The 16,631-nt window shown below is 34.0% G+C and overlaps 1 protein-coding gene across 1 annotated transcript in view; it reads right to left on the minus strand.

Annotated features, from left to right (window-relative positions):
- Nucleotides 1-16,631, minus strand: part of IMMP2L (inner mitochondrial membrane peptidase subunit 2) — an 864,991-nt gene that overhangs the window by 196,928 nt on the left and 651,432 nt on the right. Inside the window, exon 6 of the mRNA XM_028104812.2 lies at nt 8,885-8,987. Within this exon, the coding sequence (XP_027960613.2) occupies nt 8,885-8,987 (103 nt within the window). The remainder of the gene's footprint in view (nt 1-8,884; nt 8,988-16,631) is intronic.

Below are 16,631 nucleotides of genomic sequence, written 5' to 3' on the forward strand. Positions count from 1 at the left end.
ACTGGCAATGACCTTTAGCGCAACATTCAACAGAAGCGTTGAGGCTGGGCCTTCTTGCCTTGTTTCTGATTTAAAAGGGAAGATTTATAACATTTCTTCATAAATTATGATAGGTGCTGTAGGCTGATGATACTGCTTTAAGAAGTGGCACGATGTGATCAGAGTTCTTAGAAAAATTCTTAGTGACAGGATGGGTTGGAGCAGAATTATCCGGGAGTTGCTGGATCGGAAATCACTTACTGGGTGCAAATGACACGGGGTCTCCAAGGCCCCATCAATAGAACTCCCCTCCTGGCTCCGATTCTGGCCGCTGGATCAAAGAACTGTACTTTCACTCACTCGATCCACCAAGTTTGACAAATTTGAATATACCACAAACCCACATGGGTCTTCCTGTCAATAATATCTAAAACTGTGGTTACTGTGATTCATTATAGGCTCCATATATGGTTCTATTACACAGAAAAAAAATCACCCCAGTCACTGACAATCAAACTGATCTTTTAATTCTCTTTCAAGTCATTTCAATAAATATAACCAATAAGATGCTGACACAAAGCAGAGTCATTGTTTAAGATTATCTTACAAGCTTGAGGAAAATTTAAAACTTCCAAAGAAAGCTATCTCCCAGAAGCTCAGTCAAAAGACAAAGTCATTTACATAGTTTGTTGTTTGCGTATTTAGTAGAGAGCGAAAAATTATCTGATAAATATTTTATAAATAGATATCCATTGAAATGAGGGCATTCAATCTCAAACCTTGAATCACAGTATATTTAATATCAGGTTTTTTTCTCCTTTTATTGTCTAGACTAGGCAAGAGCAGGTTTTTCTTCTCTTCTGGACCCCTCTTATTTCCCATTTTATTTTTCTGTGAAAACACCAGTCATGTAGACAGACACCAATTATGTCTTACAAATAATAAGATAAAGGTTTCAATTCCACTTTAAAAAAATTCTAAGGGCTTATAAAATTGCTAAATTAATAACATTGCATGGATTTCACCAAATCTTGGCTACTGACCCACTCTCAGTAAATATACATTTCTAATAAAATGAACATGCTTAATTCTGTAACTAAACAGCCCAAAGGAACAGTATCTGCCATAGCAATGAAGTCTAATGACAATTCTGCTGACATTTCTCTTATCTGAAAATGAAGTCATGTGGAAAATGATTTCTACACTAGCAGAATAATTAAGACAGAAAGCAAAATTTGATTTGGTAGAAATGGAAGCTCAGGTTGTTTCTGTTCTCAGTGGGGTGTATGGGGGGATGATATTATTTACTTCACCACTATCTTTAGTTGGCATCATCTTTCCATACTCTCTTTTTTAAATCATACTTTTTTGATGTCCTAACTGTACAGTTACAAATCCAACTAAAAGCAGTAATAATCCCAAGGGACTTTTGTTTCTTTTTGTTGTACTGGCCTTTCTCTGTTTTGACTATTGCTCCAGAGAACAGGCTCTTTACTGACTCTTAGCCATCTTTGGTTATACCGATATTTTTATTATACTGGCATTTCTTTTAATTGGCTTTGGGCTTTTTATGAAATGTCTGCCTTTGTTGACATCAATCAAATGAAAATTATACCTAAATAAAATGTGAAGTTGTTCAGTTCCACCACTGTTTAAGGGGAACTGTGAGAAACAATTGAAGGAAAACACCAAGCTACAGACCTTAAGAATCATTATTTTTCTATAAAATATAGATTATTTCAGTTCCTAACAAAAATTTTAAATGAACAAAAGCATGTACTATAAGAAAACAAGAAAACATCACCAATTAAAGCCTAAGCAACATGTTTCAAAGAAAGTGTGACTAGAACACTTTATTTGGATCCTGTCAACACAGTCTAATGACTTTCTTCTTTATTTGAAAATGGCTGATTTTAAAGAAAAGTTACTCTAGCTGCTCAAGAGAACTTATACAAGGAAAGTGCTACACTTCAACAATAAATAAAATGAAATGTCAATTCATTTTCATACGTCCACAAGATTATTCCGTATTGTATAAGCAGAGTGTTTTCAATGCAGCTGAAACCAATTAACCACTCCAGGCATAAACCACTTCATTCACAAAACATGCAGCATCTAAAGTGTTTTATGCAATATGAGATTTTACCAGTTATTATTTCACAGATTTCAGAACACTCTGTTCTACCAAATCCTCCTAGGAAATTTTCCAGTTTTTTTCTTATGGGTTTTTAGTACACAAACGTCTACTCTTCTAAGAGGCCCCATCATGTCTCCATGTGGAGCACCTCTTATAAAGTGTTGTGTCTGCCTGGTTCTCTGCCTCCCCTCTAGGCTATCCTTCCTTGAAGTCGAGTTACTCTCATCCCTGCTCCCTCGAGGCATCAGCGCATCCCTGATGACAGAGACCAAAGGTTTGGCAAGACCCACAAGTTCAATGTGCTCCTTATTATGCAGGACTTGAATCTCAGTTCTTATAACCTCTGAATGTTTCAAATGTCTCCCCAGATTCCGTCCCGAATCCTCCCTTTGTCCTGTGGCCTCAAAAATATAAAAACTTCCCTACCTATTATCTTTCTTTCAGCCTTCTTGCATCTCCAAGAATCTTGTTTTGCTGCCCTAATCACATACTGTATTTCTCTTTTACCAAAAACGTGTTATGTAGGGAAAAAGTTCAAAACAGGCATGACTAGATAGTAAACCTCTTAAAATGTTCATATCCCATATGTATTACCTAATCTAGCAACCTGTCTCTAGTTAATACAATTCTCATCTCTCCTGACCCATTCTACCCATCAGAATCCAGGCCAAAATCAAATGTGGACAAATAATAGATGTTCAAAATGTGCCTTGATGATGTAACCAAAAGGCTCGTATGATATAAAAACATAAACTTTGCTCCTCCTCTTTACCTTTTCACTAGTTTTTTTAAAAAAGTAAAAGACTTTGAACTTCATTAGGCTCAAAAGGAATTCTATGGAATTTTAATCTTCCTTTCAATGATTGATTATATATCATCACTTGTAGACAATCGTTTCATTTAATTAATAAGTAATATTTCTACTATTCATTTATTCTAAAACTATAATTTCCTGTTAGGTATATTTCCTTCAAGAAAACATCCTAGGGGGCTCATATTTTATTTAATTAGGTATCCATGAAATAACTGATTAGATTAGCTATTTTCCAAATGACTTGGAACTAAAAAGAATTCATACTTAGTATAACTTGCAGTTTCCATTCTCAGATAAAGGCAGTATATCATGCATAGCTCTACACCCAAATTGTTCAGTTCTGCTTCATGGTGCCTGCACACAAACTGTTCATAAGGTGACACTATGATCACAAACCCAAAAATCAAAACACTTTTATTCATTCTTGGAAAGGTTATCTTTGCCTTGAAACGTTTAAGCCAAAAGTTCTTTTTCTAATGTTCTTTGGTCAATGGAGTAAAAATAAATTACTTGATTTAGATACTAAGTAACTAGAATTATAACACATATTCTTTACAACAAATCACTATACAGCAAACAGTGAGAGGATCTCAGTGGCTCGTGACTTAGAGCTAAATGGAATGAAAGAAAAACTTCAAAGAGAGAAAGTGTATGAACCCAGTGGAAGACATGGAAAGAGTCACATTTGTATTTTCACCACAAGGAATGAATATCTATGAGGTATTTCAAATATAAGTACTGAAATGAATATAGTAAATAGAAGAATGAAATGCTATATACATTTTTAACTGATGGAAAGTCTGCGAATCTGAAATAGTTAAAAATTACTATTGGAAAATTCACAACCACGCATGCACACACACAAGTACTTGCTTTTAATGTGCTTTTATTTAATCTTTTTTAAAGATTTTACTTACTTATTTTGAGAGAGAGAGAGCACGAGCAGGGGGAGGAGCAGAGGGAAAGAGAGAAGCAGACTCTCCCATGAACACGGAGCCCAACACAGGGATCCCAGGACTGTGATCATGACCCAAGCGGAAGGCAGACGCTTAACAGACTGAGCCAGCCAGGCTGCGCCAAATGCACTTCCATTGTAAAGCAAGCAGAAAATTCATCAATATTGATTATAATCAGTTACTTCTGAGTGCTTACAAAGAACAACAACATGGCTACAGGAGAAAGTGTCTTAATGTTATCTACATGGAAGTAGGGACGGTAAAGAGAAAGACACTAATTTCATAGAACAAAAGAATTGGTAAGAGAAGAGCTTATCCGATATTCTAAGCAATCATAAACCAATATATCAGAATCATCAGATATCTTTAATATATAATCCAATAAAATAAAGTAACTGAAAAACACTTCTAGATAATTATCATAGTTTTAAAGGAAGATTACAGAAGCTATTTCTCACAGTAGAAATCTAAGCTAGAGTCATACATTGGTGAATCCGTATTATAAGATAGGACATTTTCTGTATTGTGTTATGATGATATATTCAAGAGGTTTACCATGAAGATATTCCACAGGGATATTTTCCATAATTGAAACACTTCCTACCCAATGACATATGTGATATTTTTCCCTCTGGTCATAGGACCATAAAACATGTTTATAAAACTTAAGAGTCAGAATGAAACTTAGAAGCCATTTACTTTAAACAGCTTTATCCTACTTTTTAAAAGAACTCAGATTTTTTTCTAATTATAAAAATAATAAAACTTGTTGCAAGTCTTTTTTTAATAAAGATTTTACTTATTTATTTGAGAGAGAGAGAGAGAGAATGAGAGAGAGAGAGCACATGAGGGGGAGGGTCAGAGGGAGAAGCAGACTCCCTGCTGAGCAGGGAGCCCGATGTGGGACTCGATCCCCGGACTCCAGGATCATGACCTGAGCCGAAGGCAGTCACTTAACCAACTGAGCCACCAGGCGCCCCTTGTTGCAAATCTTTTAAAACACACACAAAAAAGTACAAAGGTACAAAAAAGAATCAACCACAGTCATAACATCTGGAAACAATTAACATAATACTGTTTATTCTGGTATTTATGCTTTTACTTAAAACAATATCATGAACATTATGTCATGTATGTCACAAATATAATTTTTAATGACTGATAATATTTCAAACTCTGAATGAACCACACTTTATTTAATTATGCTCTTATTTTAGGTTGCTGAGGATGTTTACTAAATTGTTCACAATTACTAAAATTGTGATGATATATCTTTTGGTTATATATATCATAGGAGTACAATTAAATAAATTTTATCACCTATTGAGATAAAATATATACTTTTTGTTATTTATTTAAGGTGGATTCAGAGAAGAAAAAACTCTTCCTTTTATACATGAGGAAATGTAGACCCATACAAGTTAATTGATTGATGATGTCCATAACCAAAATTATCTGATTTTCTGTTTCTTCCTAAAATGTCATTCTCTGTAATTTAAAAGTACAGCTGTTGGATCTTGTTCTTCTGTATGTATTCTATTGCTATATCAATATTGCTGTCTTTAAATTCATAATCCATTATTCATCTTTTACTCATAACTATTTCATTCCCTCCTGAAAGTCTCCACAGAGTGGCAATAAAACAAATCAGAAAAGCAAACTGAAATGTTAAAGAATAAATAAGAAAGAATAAAACAAACTAGAAAAACACCAGAATGAGACATTCTTTCTTATTCTTCTTTAGATTTCAAGCAATAGTCTACCTGAATATGGAAAAAGTTACCTCCATTATGACTGCTGGTAGGCCACAATAAACTAGGTAAATTCTATTATAGAGTATAATTACTATTCAAAAAGTTAAAGCATGTAAAACTATTTGAATACATTTCTGAAATTATTTGGTAGGCAAATGAAGGATAAAGACTTCAATCAAAATGTCAAGATAAGCATCTCAGAGACAATCCTGGCTGCCTTAGGATAGATTGTTTACATCAAGAAAATGAGCATTCCCTACTTCCAAGGGGAGAAATGAATCAACCATCCAGAAAGCCTAGAGCTTACTCACCTTCCACATATAACCTCCAAGTACACTGATTGATAAGTCAAAAAATGCAACTTAGAATTATTGGAAAAATATAATAATTTCCAAGTATATATGAATTTTAAAATTCAAAATTTTTAGTTTTTTAGAATTGCAAAATCTTGCCTTTTATTTTTTAGAATTATAAAAACTTTAAAATAATCACCAAAATATTCCAACAACCATTCATTAATCAAAAATGGAAGAAAGGAAGAGGGGCACCTGGTGCCTCAGTTGGTTAAGTGCCTGACTCTTGATTTCAGCTCAGGTCATGGGCTCCAGGTCCTGGGATCCAGCCCTATATGGGGCTCGATGATCAGTGTGGAAGCTGCTTGAGATTGTCTCTCTCTCTCTCCCCCTCTCCCCACTCATGCTCTCACTGTCTTTCTCAAATAAATAAATAAAATCTTTTAAAAACTGCAATAAGAAAACTCTAACCTCCAATATCACAGTTTAGCTTTAAGTAAGGATTGCAAGTTTTATTTCACTTGTTTCTCCTTTTGTCCTTTTAAGATGTGCTTGGGAGCATCAATATTAATAATTGTTCCTAGTCATAAATGCTATTGGTACACAAAACAGGAGAGTTCGTTGTAAAAGTAAAATAAAGATGTCCTGTAACTCATCAAATACAAATAGCTTTATACAGGACATGACAAATATTTTCTTTCATCCTAGAAAGGTTCTTCACCTAATTTTGAAAAATAAAAATAAAACTAGTTAAGTGAGTGGATATTGATAGCTTAGCCCACCCCATGAACCAAGGGACTTTATGCTTGTTTGTTTGTTTATAACAATTAAAAAGGGAAGAAAACAACCACTAAATTTCACAATGGTTTTGTGCCTCTGACTCTTATTACTGGTCATGTTTTATTAGACAAGTAGACTTCATTTAAAAACACAATTTAAACCAAACGTCATTAAAGTGCTGCACACAATATATTTGTCAATGTTTTGCATACTGTAGATTCTTATTGTAAAAAATACAGTGGGATCCTTCATACATGGTTCTTACTTTATTTTATTATTTATTTATTTATTTATTTATTTATCTATTTTTAGAGAGAGAGAGCATGCACTCAAGCAGGGGGAGGGGCAGACAGAGGGGGAGAGGGAGAATCTTAAGCAGCCTCTACGCTGGGAGCCTGCCACGGGGCTCAATCTCAGGACCCTGAGATCATGACCTGAGGAAAATGAAGAGTCTGACACTTAACCAATTGAGCCACCCAGGTGCTCCACTTTCTCCTTCTTTGAGAGATATAAATGACAGGATATTTCCATAGCTGATACACCTTCCTGGGTATATTCACAGTTCAATGGTACAAAATGCTGTTATTAAGTGCACAACAGAAAACAGAGCCCAGGAAAAGCTGCACAATAGATATGATACACTGAGGGTTACAGGCAATTCCCAGTATTCTATCAACTCTATCATCTTCTCTCCCAAATAAGAAAGCATATGGAATATGATAGATTGACAATAATAGTAATTATATAAGCAATATTGCATTGGCTTTATTTATTCATAAAGAAAAAGCAAAGCAACCTCAAACTCTAGTACTTTATTATGAATACCTAATTATTCACCACATACCCCACACCTGATAACAAAACACAATAATTTTAACACTTGATTTCAGAGTCACTACCCTAACGAATTAAAACCGAAACTAAAGTTAACCAAAATTTTAATGTGGATTTGGCCAACAACATGATACACTCAATAGATTAAATCTCATTGATGAGAGAGAAATAAAACAGCTTTTAGATGATTTATTTTCACTTTCAAGTTGCTACTAAATTTTTTCATAAGTCACTTCTACCACACTCTAAATGACCTATAACATTTCCAATCTGTTCATCCCATCTTTGATATACCCTAAAAAGATTAAATTGCATTTTTGTAATAATTACTATTCAAAAGCAAAAAAGACCTTAGAAGGTTTTATTATCATCACTGCAAACCCTCCCCCCCAAAAAGAAGTAGGAGTAATCTCATATAACGTTTTCTTCCACTTATCCATAAACACCCATCCAACCCCATCTCTCTTACTGTACTTTTAGCCAAAGGTAAGTCAAAGTGGCTGATCCTCTAGGGACAATAATAGTGGTCACTCATAATACGTGATAGAAATTGTTTTATAGACCATCAACATTTAGTTTTAGACAAAAGCATGCGGGTAATTGTTTTTGCAAACATATCTGAATGTGCTCAATATTAATTTACACATACATAATAAATATAGATAGGTCTAGCTATAGGAAAATCTAATGAGCTAAAGATACAAGTTTTTAAACAGACATAGGTAACTAGAAGTCAGGTTCAGTTTCTACTAACTAAAATATTCTTCACTTTACATAATGATTTATTTCAAGAGTTCATAGAGAATTTCCATATGCATTCAAAATGAAAAAAATTACAAAATGTCAGTTTAATCACATATTTCATAGAATATAAACAAGGCATAAGGAATGTTCACATTTCTGTTATAAATTAAATGTGGATAAATGTGACTTACTAAATGATTTCCATCATACTTGCATTTTTGACAAACGATTTAGAAAACTGATGCTTATAGGTCTTTTACACATTATATCTATTAAACACTAACTGAAAACATACGGCACAAAGTGTTTCTGTGGAGAAAATAACTAAACCTTCCTACTGGGATTAGTCAGCCCACTGAAAACATCTTTGGTACTTTATTAAAGGATCTAAGTTCTTTTCTATGAAAGACACACACATACACACACCTTGACAGCTTATATTATCTATATAATATTTAAAAGGAACTTTTCAAATATAAACTGCTTCACTCTACAATTCACGATCATTCTTGGCTGGATTACCTGAGTAACCCACCTGACATAATTTTGTTCCTACATGTATCCAATTATTAGCATGCAACAAGATGACTTACCGGCCCAAAAGAATTACTGTCAAAACTGTGTCCATGATGATCACCTTCAACCCAGATGTGACCCCGGGGAACTTTGACATACCGGTTTTTGTGGCCGATGGTTCTAGAAATAAAGAGCATACACAACCACTGAGATAAGAACAGAAAGATCAAGTAGTTGAGCATACAAAGAAACAAAGGGCAAAAATGCTGTTATAAAGATGCAACAGATAATTACAGGCGAACCATGAAGCTACTCTGTAACTTCATTTTTAAGTAACATTGGGTTAGGACCTTGTAAAACCTATGCACAGTATTTTTTTTCACTTTTCTTTAAGTAAGAATTTTGTGCTAAAATATAACACAGTAGAACTAAATACAATGTTTTACTACCATATTTAATTCTCAATATCCTAAGTATATTTTTTATGAAATAAGCTCTAACAAAATACAGATCTATTTATTTTCTGACATTTGCTATTATGTCAATATTCAATTTGATCAACTGTAATCTTCATATTTTTAGTCAAACTTCTCAAACCAACAGACAGTATTATTCATAACCTCTTAATACTCTAAAAATCAGCACATATGAGAAACAACAACAACAAAACCCTGGATGATCCCTTGTCAGATTTAAACTATCAATATCAGCTGAAAAATTTATCAGTATTATATTATTTCATAAATTATTCTTGAAAATGAGAAACTTTGTAACAATTTGGAAGACTATTAAAGATTAATGATCAATGATACACATTTAGTGGAACATTCTATATTCCTTTCTTTAAAAGATTTATTTATTTATTTGAGAAGGCAGGAGGGCAGAGCGAAAGTGAGAGAGAGAATCCTCAAGCAGACTCCCCACTGAGTGTGGAGCCCAATGCAGGGCTCCATCCCAGGACCCAGAGACCATGACCTGAGCCGAAATCAAAAGTCAGACACTCAACTGACAAGCCACCCAGGTGCCCCAGGAACATTGATATTCTTAAGGTTGACAAGGAAACAGAATGAGAAAAGGCTCTCTCATACAGTGTTGGTGGCAATATAAAATGATACAAGCTTTTCTCCTATTTTGCAATTTGGGACTTATTTTCATCAAATTTGTTAAGAGACTAAAATGTACATGCCTTTGACCTAGTTATTAAACTGTTGTGTAGAAATCCATTCCAAAAAAATAATCAGAAATGTGAATAAATATTTATTATCAGGAGTATTCAACACAAACATTTTTTTTAAAGCAAGGCAGACTGCCACATGCAGCGCCCTATTTGGATGTGTCTAGAGTCTTGGAAGCTTGACTACCCTACGTTCTACAAATGGACTTGGGCAGCTCATTTGGAGGTTTTAGCAGGGGAATGCAGCTACTCCTATACCCTTGACAGAAGAACAGTCCTCCTCTATTGGGAAAGGGCCTCCTCTTTCACAGAGCGAGTAGCACGTGTCAGGAGGGATGCACAGGGAGCAGTGAAGGAGGAAGGGGCCCCCCCAGCCAGTCAGATCAGCTTAGTCAACCCTGGCGATCAATGGGGTGACAGATATCACAGCCAGATCTCCCTCACATCCTCAACACAGGCTTTTTTTTTTTAATGCAGCCTTTTTATATCATATATATATTTCCTAAATATCCTACAACATGGGAATGGTTAATTAAATTATGATACAACCAATTAAATAAGAGGAACAAGATTAGAATAAAATATTATTCAATTCTATAAAATAAATTCTTTTGAGGGCAGAGACCGTTTTTTGTTTTGTTTTGTTTTGTTTTGTTTTGTTTTACTCCCAAAGCATTTGGGAAAATGCTTAGCCTAAAAAAGCTTCTCAATAAATGTTGGTTGAATGAATGAATGAGTGAACGTCATCTCTAAGTCTATAGAATTAAGCACAGAAACTGAGCTTTGTGAGCTATTCTTTTGTGTAGAGTCCCTTTCAGACCATTTTTGTTAGTTAGCAGGTTGTACGTGTGCAGAAGAATATATTAAAAAGAAAAGACTACACATAAATTGGTGCTATAGAAATTGAAACTATTCATTATCTAGAATGGTTTTTAATTTTCAAGATAACTTCAGTGTTGAATTACTTTGCTTGAGATCAGTAAATCATTCATGCAAGGAAGCAATGTTGTGGTCATTAGAAGCCCACAGTAAGTTAATGACTGCCGTTTATTTTTAATTACTACTGGGAAGAAGAGTTTCAGCTTTTTAAAGAAAAGCAAAAACAAGTTTTTTTTGTACATCTCACTGTCATATACTCTGTAATATAAGTGTTCCTCAATTAAAATCTGTCGATTAGTTCTTGACATCACTACTGCTTTTATCATGAGATTGCCTGGAAGAACTAATATCCCACATCAAGTGTTAATGACGGGAGAAGACCATTTTCCTTAATTGTTGGCAAGGCACACTTTCCTATTAAGTCCAAACATTGGTTCACCTTATTGTGCTGATTATTTTTGATAGTTAGAAAGAAAACAATTATTCATTTTGTCTCTTCAAGCAGAATTACGAAATAAAACCAGCATAAAATCATCTCTGCAATGAAATGGTAGATGTTAAGTCACGCATATTCTTCTGGAAACCAGAAGAATGATACAAAACTCAGATTCAGTTTCAATGTCATATGAACCAGGGAGTCAAGATACTTGTGATAGAAAATGACAGTATCATAAAATTACCAGTGACAGTTGCACATTTCCTTGCATTGACCATCTTATCTAAAAAATTTGAATACACCTATCTTCTCATCATTTTCTAGCCTCTTACATCACCTTATTTTTCTTCATTGCAGTTACTAACACTTGACATTCACTTAATGGTTTTTTTGTTTATTGCCTATCTCCCCCCACAACTAGAATGTAAACTTTGGAACTTTGACTTTCTTTTTCACTTTCTTTGTATTCCCAGAGCCCAGAAGAAAGCATTATACAAAGTGTTCAACAAATATTTGTTAAATAAATGACCAAATGACCGAATAACTGAAGAATAAAAAATACTGTAACAAAGGCAGAAATAATAGGGTGGAAAGTTCAGAGTCTGGAACCAGACTAAACCAGTTCTAATCTTGCTACTAGAACTCATAAGGAATCTTGTGCAAGTTACTTAGTGTCTACCTCCATCTGCCTATCTTTAAAATAGGATGAATAAGACACATCCCAACTGGGTTGAGATGAAGATCAGTAGTTAAATGAGAATATACTGGAGAGGTTACTAGAAAGCATAGTCTCTGCAATCAGCCTATTTTGGCTTTTCTATCTGACTGAACACTTTCAAGTTCATGTGACCTTGGGAAATTTGATGCAACTCTGTCAGTGTTCTCATTTGGAGAACAGAGCAAATAATGGTACCTAACTCAAATAGTTGTTCCATGAATAAAGTGGTATGTATTAAACACTTGATAAATGGATTCTCGTAGAGTTGAGACTGTTTTTAAGCATTCAGTATAGTTCTGATAAATGGTAAGAACCCAAATAAGTGGTAGTTATTATTGCTATTGTCTTCCTTTGTCCACTATTTTCTTTCTTTTCATAATTCAGAATGTATTCAGCCTCCACTATCTATTAGCATCAGTCTCTTAAAATTACCTGAGCTATGCTTCAATAATTTCTTTTCCCCATAGTTGCACTGTGACTATAGACAATTTTTTATGTTACAATAAATCTTTTTTTTTCTTTTTATTCATATGCCCTTCTGGGATACTCTAAAACTTATATATGAAAACACAATCTATCTGTTTGTGCATATTTAAATATGCAGAGAGTAGTAGGTGAAAACACAAATAGATTGTGTTGCATTAATCACTTGCATTTACTAATCACTCGCATTTTTGAATGTCACAGTGCTAATAGGAATGGTTTACCTTGCTACCAGACAGGTGTGAAAGAACACTTTGAGCTGTAGAACTCTGATACAATTCATGCCATTTGCATAGTGCATATTTCTCAGGTTTCAATCTAACTTTTTAAAAAATAACCCAAAGTAGCTTTAAAAAATATGATGTTAAAATATCGAGCTGGTTCCTTTTAGGACTGCCAAAGAAATATAATACTCCTAATAGAATTCCTCTGGAGAAGGAATTTTAAATAGCTTTGTGCTTCTGAATTCACATAAAAGAAAGACAAGATAATCTTTCAGGTGATTTAACAGTTAAGTGAGGTGTCAGCATACAAGGTTGTATGTATCTATGGCTTGCAAATAATTTTGGTTTGACAGTCAAAAATGAGTTTTGTATGGTATTTTAACTACCTGTCTACAAAGAGGCATTTTTAGTACTAGCTTTACCAAGACAAGTTACTAGGTCTTATAAATGGAATTAAGAATGATTGTCTTCAACTTGATTTGACCTTAAGAACATTTTTTTTTTAAATTTCAGTCTTTTGAGTGTCATCAGTTGAATACAAAATTATCAATATAAGCCCTGATACCACAAGAAGGAAACAAATTCATATTTAAAGTATCTCCTAAATATACACACAAATATATATACATTCTTAACTTGGGTGATTAGTATTAATAATTCATGATTTATTGAAGTATTTTTATTTCTTTATTTTTCCAAACAATTGTATTGATTGTCCAAAGTAGTGGCTTCCCTGAATATGTTTACTACTCCCTGGATCCTAGAACCCTGGTTTTCATTATCCTGAAGGGACTAGATGTCAAGGGCTCAGGACTCAGCAAGATCAGAAATTGGAACTAGATCTCTTTCATCATCATCATCATCACTGATAGACTGGACTAGAAAAAAAATAATCTGCCATCAGGAGAGGAAAACAAGAAGGACACTTCTCTATCAAGGGTTGGCATCTAGAAGAGACAATAATTCTCCCTTGAGAATCCACATCCTGCTCACAGATGAGATTGGGGTTCAAACTCACACTGCTTGTGTAGTCTAGGAAAATTAAGAGTTAACTTCAATTGTCCCCAGGAATCTGGCAGAAGGAAATATGAATCTCTTCAAGAAAAATCATTCATTTCAGAGTTTTCAGGTTTTCTATAGGTAAGTCCCAGCCAGTAAGAGCTCATAATCCAAAATAACACAATTTACAAGGAAACAGCCAGTATTAATGAGTCAAGGCAAACAATAAACAGCAGAATTAGATCCTCAGGGACTTAAAATACTAGATTTATCAGACATAGAATATAAATTATACATATTCAAATATTTTTAAGAATTAAAAAGGGAACTTTTAAAATAAATGAGCAAAAAACACTACCCTATTTTTAAAGGACAGACATTTGAAAAAGAATCAAATAGAACTACTGAATTTTAAAATGCAGTGGACCCTTGAACAATGTGGGGGTTGGGTGCTGACGCCCCCAGTGCAGTAGAAAATCCTCATTAAATTTTTGACTCCCCCAAAACTTAACTATTAATAGCTACTATTGACCAGAAACCTTTCTGATAACATAAGCAGTCAACTCACACCTATTTTTATGTTATATATATTCCATACTGTATTCCTACAACAGAGTAAGCTAGAGAAAAGGAAATGCTATTACGAAAATCATAATGAAGAAGAAATAATTTATAGTAGTGTACTATGTTTATCAAAAGAAATCCACATACAAGTGGACCCACCCAGGTCAAATCCATGTTATTCAGGGATCAACTGTATATAATTAAATAGGTGGACAAAAGCAGATTCCTAAAATCTAAAGAAAAAGTTATTTAGAACTTAGAACAGAGAGGTAAAGAAATTAAAGAAAATATAAAGATGTTAACAGATATAGAGGGCATTACTAGGAAATGTAACGTAAGTATAATCAAGTCCCAAAGGAAAAGAATAAAAGAAAACAAGGAAAGGCAATATTTGAAGAGATAGTGGTAGAGAACTTTTCAGAATTGCTGAAAGCATGAATTCAGAGTTTGCAAAGTGAACCAACCACAAGAAAGGTAAGTATGAAGAAATCACACCTTGATACAACGTAATGAATTTGTAGAACCCTAAAGACCCTCTTGCTTCCACAAATTTTTGAGACGCTGCCAGAGGAAAAAAAAGGTAGGTTATCTTTAAACTAACAGTAGAGTTTCTATACTAGGGTATAATTTACATGAAATATAACCCAGTCATTTTAAGTATACAATTCAATGAGATTTAACAATCTATACAATCACATAATCACTAGATCGAGATATAAAACACTTGTATTATCCAACAAAGTTTCCTCACACCCCTCAGCAGGCCCATCTGCCCTCACTCACATCCTTGGCTCCAGGTAACTGGGCTGAGCTGCTCCTATCACTACAGTTTTGCCTTTCTAGACTTTCCTACAGATGATATCATTCAATATGTATTCTTTTATTTCTGGCTTGTTTAAAGTAATCTAATGCTTTTGAGATCAGTTCATGATGTTGCATGTATTAGAAATTTGCTACCATTTTTTTCTTAATATATAGATATACAGTTGGTTTGTCAAGCAATAGTTCGTGGACACTTGGGTTGTTTCCAGTTTTTGTCTATCATCAACAAAGCAGCTATGAATATTTCAGTATATATATTTATGTGGACAAGTATCTATAAGTGAAATGGTTGGGTCATATGGTAACTGAAAGCTAACCTGTCTTTTCCCTAATGACTAATATTTCTGAGTATGCATTTGTCATTTGCTTTCTTCTTTGGTGAATTATTAAAGCTTTGAAAAATGAAACTCAGTGGTTTGCTTTTTATTATTGAGTTGTATAACTTCTTTATATAATCTGGATATAACTCTTATCAGGTGTATGTTTTTGTAAATATTTTCTCCTAATCTGTGGCATGTTTTTTTCATTTTCCCAACAGTTTTCTTCAAAGAACAAGCATTTTTAATTTTCATGAAGTTTACTTAGCAATTTTTTTCTAATATATGCTTTTTATGCCATAAGAAATCTTTGCCTAATCCAAAGTCACAAAGCTTTTTTTCTATTTTTTTCTCTCTACCTTTCTAGTTTTAGGTCTTTTTAAAAAATATGGTACAAAAGAAAGTTCAAGTTTAGTTCTTCTTTTCTTTCTTTCTTTCTTTTCTTTTTACATATGGATATCCAAATTTTCTAACCCCATTTTTTAAAAAGATTATTCTTTCTTAATTGAATTACCTTGTGCTATGGACTGAGTTATGTCCCCTCAGAATTCATGTTGAAGCCCTATCTGCCACATGAAGATGGGGCCTTTGGGAGATAGGTTTAGATGAGGGCAGAAGGGGAGGGCCCTCATGAGAGGATTAGTACCCTTATAAGAAGAGACTAGAGAGAGCTAGAGTAACCTATCTCTCTTCTTCCCCCACTCTCCACACCTACTCTCTCACTCTATCTACCACATGACAACTTATACAAATAACATGCAAAAAAGGGGGGAAGTGATTGAAAATAAATTTTTCTAAGGTTTTTGAATTTTTCTAGTGAAGAGTAGAGATATTTATTATCTTTGGACTTTGTTTGGTATGCATTTAAATAATTTTAGGAATCATAGTGGAAATGTAGTCTGTAACTCCCCAACCCAGTAGACCGAAAATAGAATTTAAAAATCTCAGTTAATGCAGGGGTGCCTGGATGGCTTAATAAGTTAGGCTTCAGACTCGTGGGTTCAGCTCAGGTTGTGCTCTCATGTGTCATGAGATCAAGCCCCATGCCGGGTTCCACACTCAGTGGGGAGTCTGCTTGAAGATTCTCTCCCTCTGCTTCTCCCCCTGACTTGTGTATTCTCTCTCTCTCTAAAATAAATAAATCTTCTTTAAAAATCTCAGTTAATGCAAAAGAATGCAGAAAATTAAAAAGCAAGTAGAAAAGGCAG

The sequence above is a fragment of the Eumetopias jubatus genome, unplaced genomic scaffold, assembly GCF_037043125.1.
Source record: "Eumetopias jubatus isolate StellerSeaLion01/CBP00866 unplaced genomic scaffold, mEumJub1_p1.0 scaffold_14, whole genome shotgun sequence".
In the NCBI taxonomy this organism is placed as follows: Eukaryota; Metazoa; Chordata; class Mammalia; order Carnivora; family Otariidae; genus Eumetopias; species Eumetopias jubatus.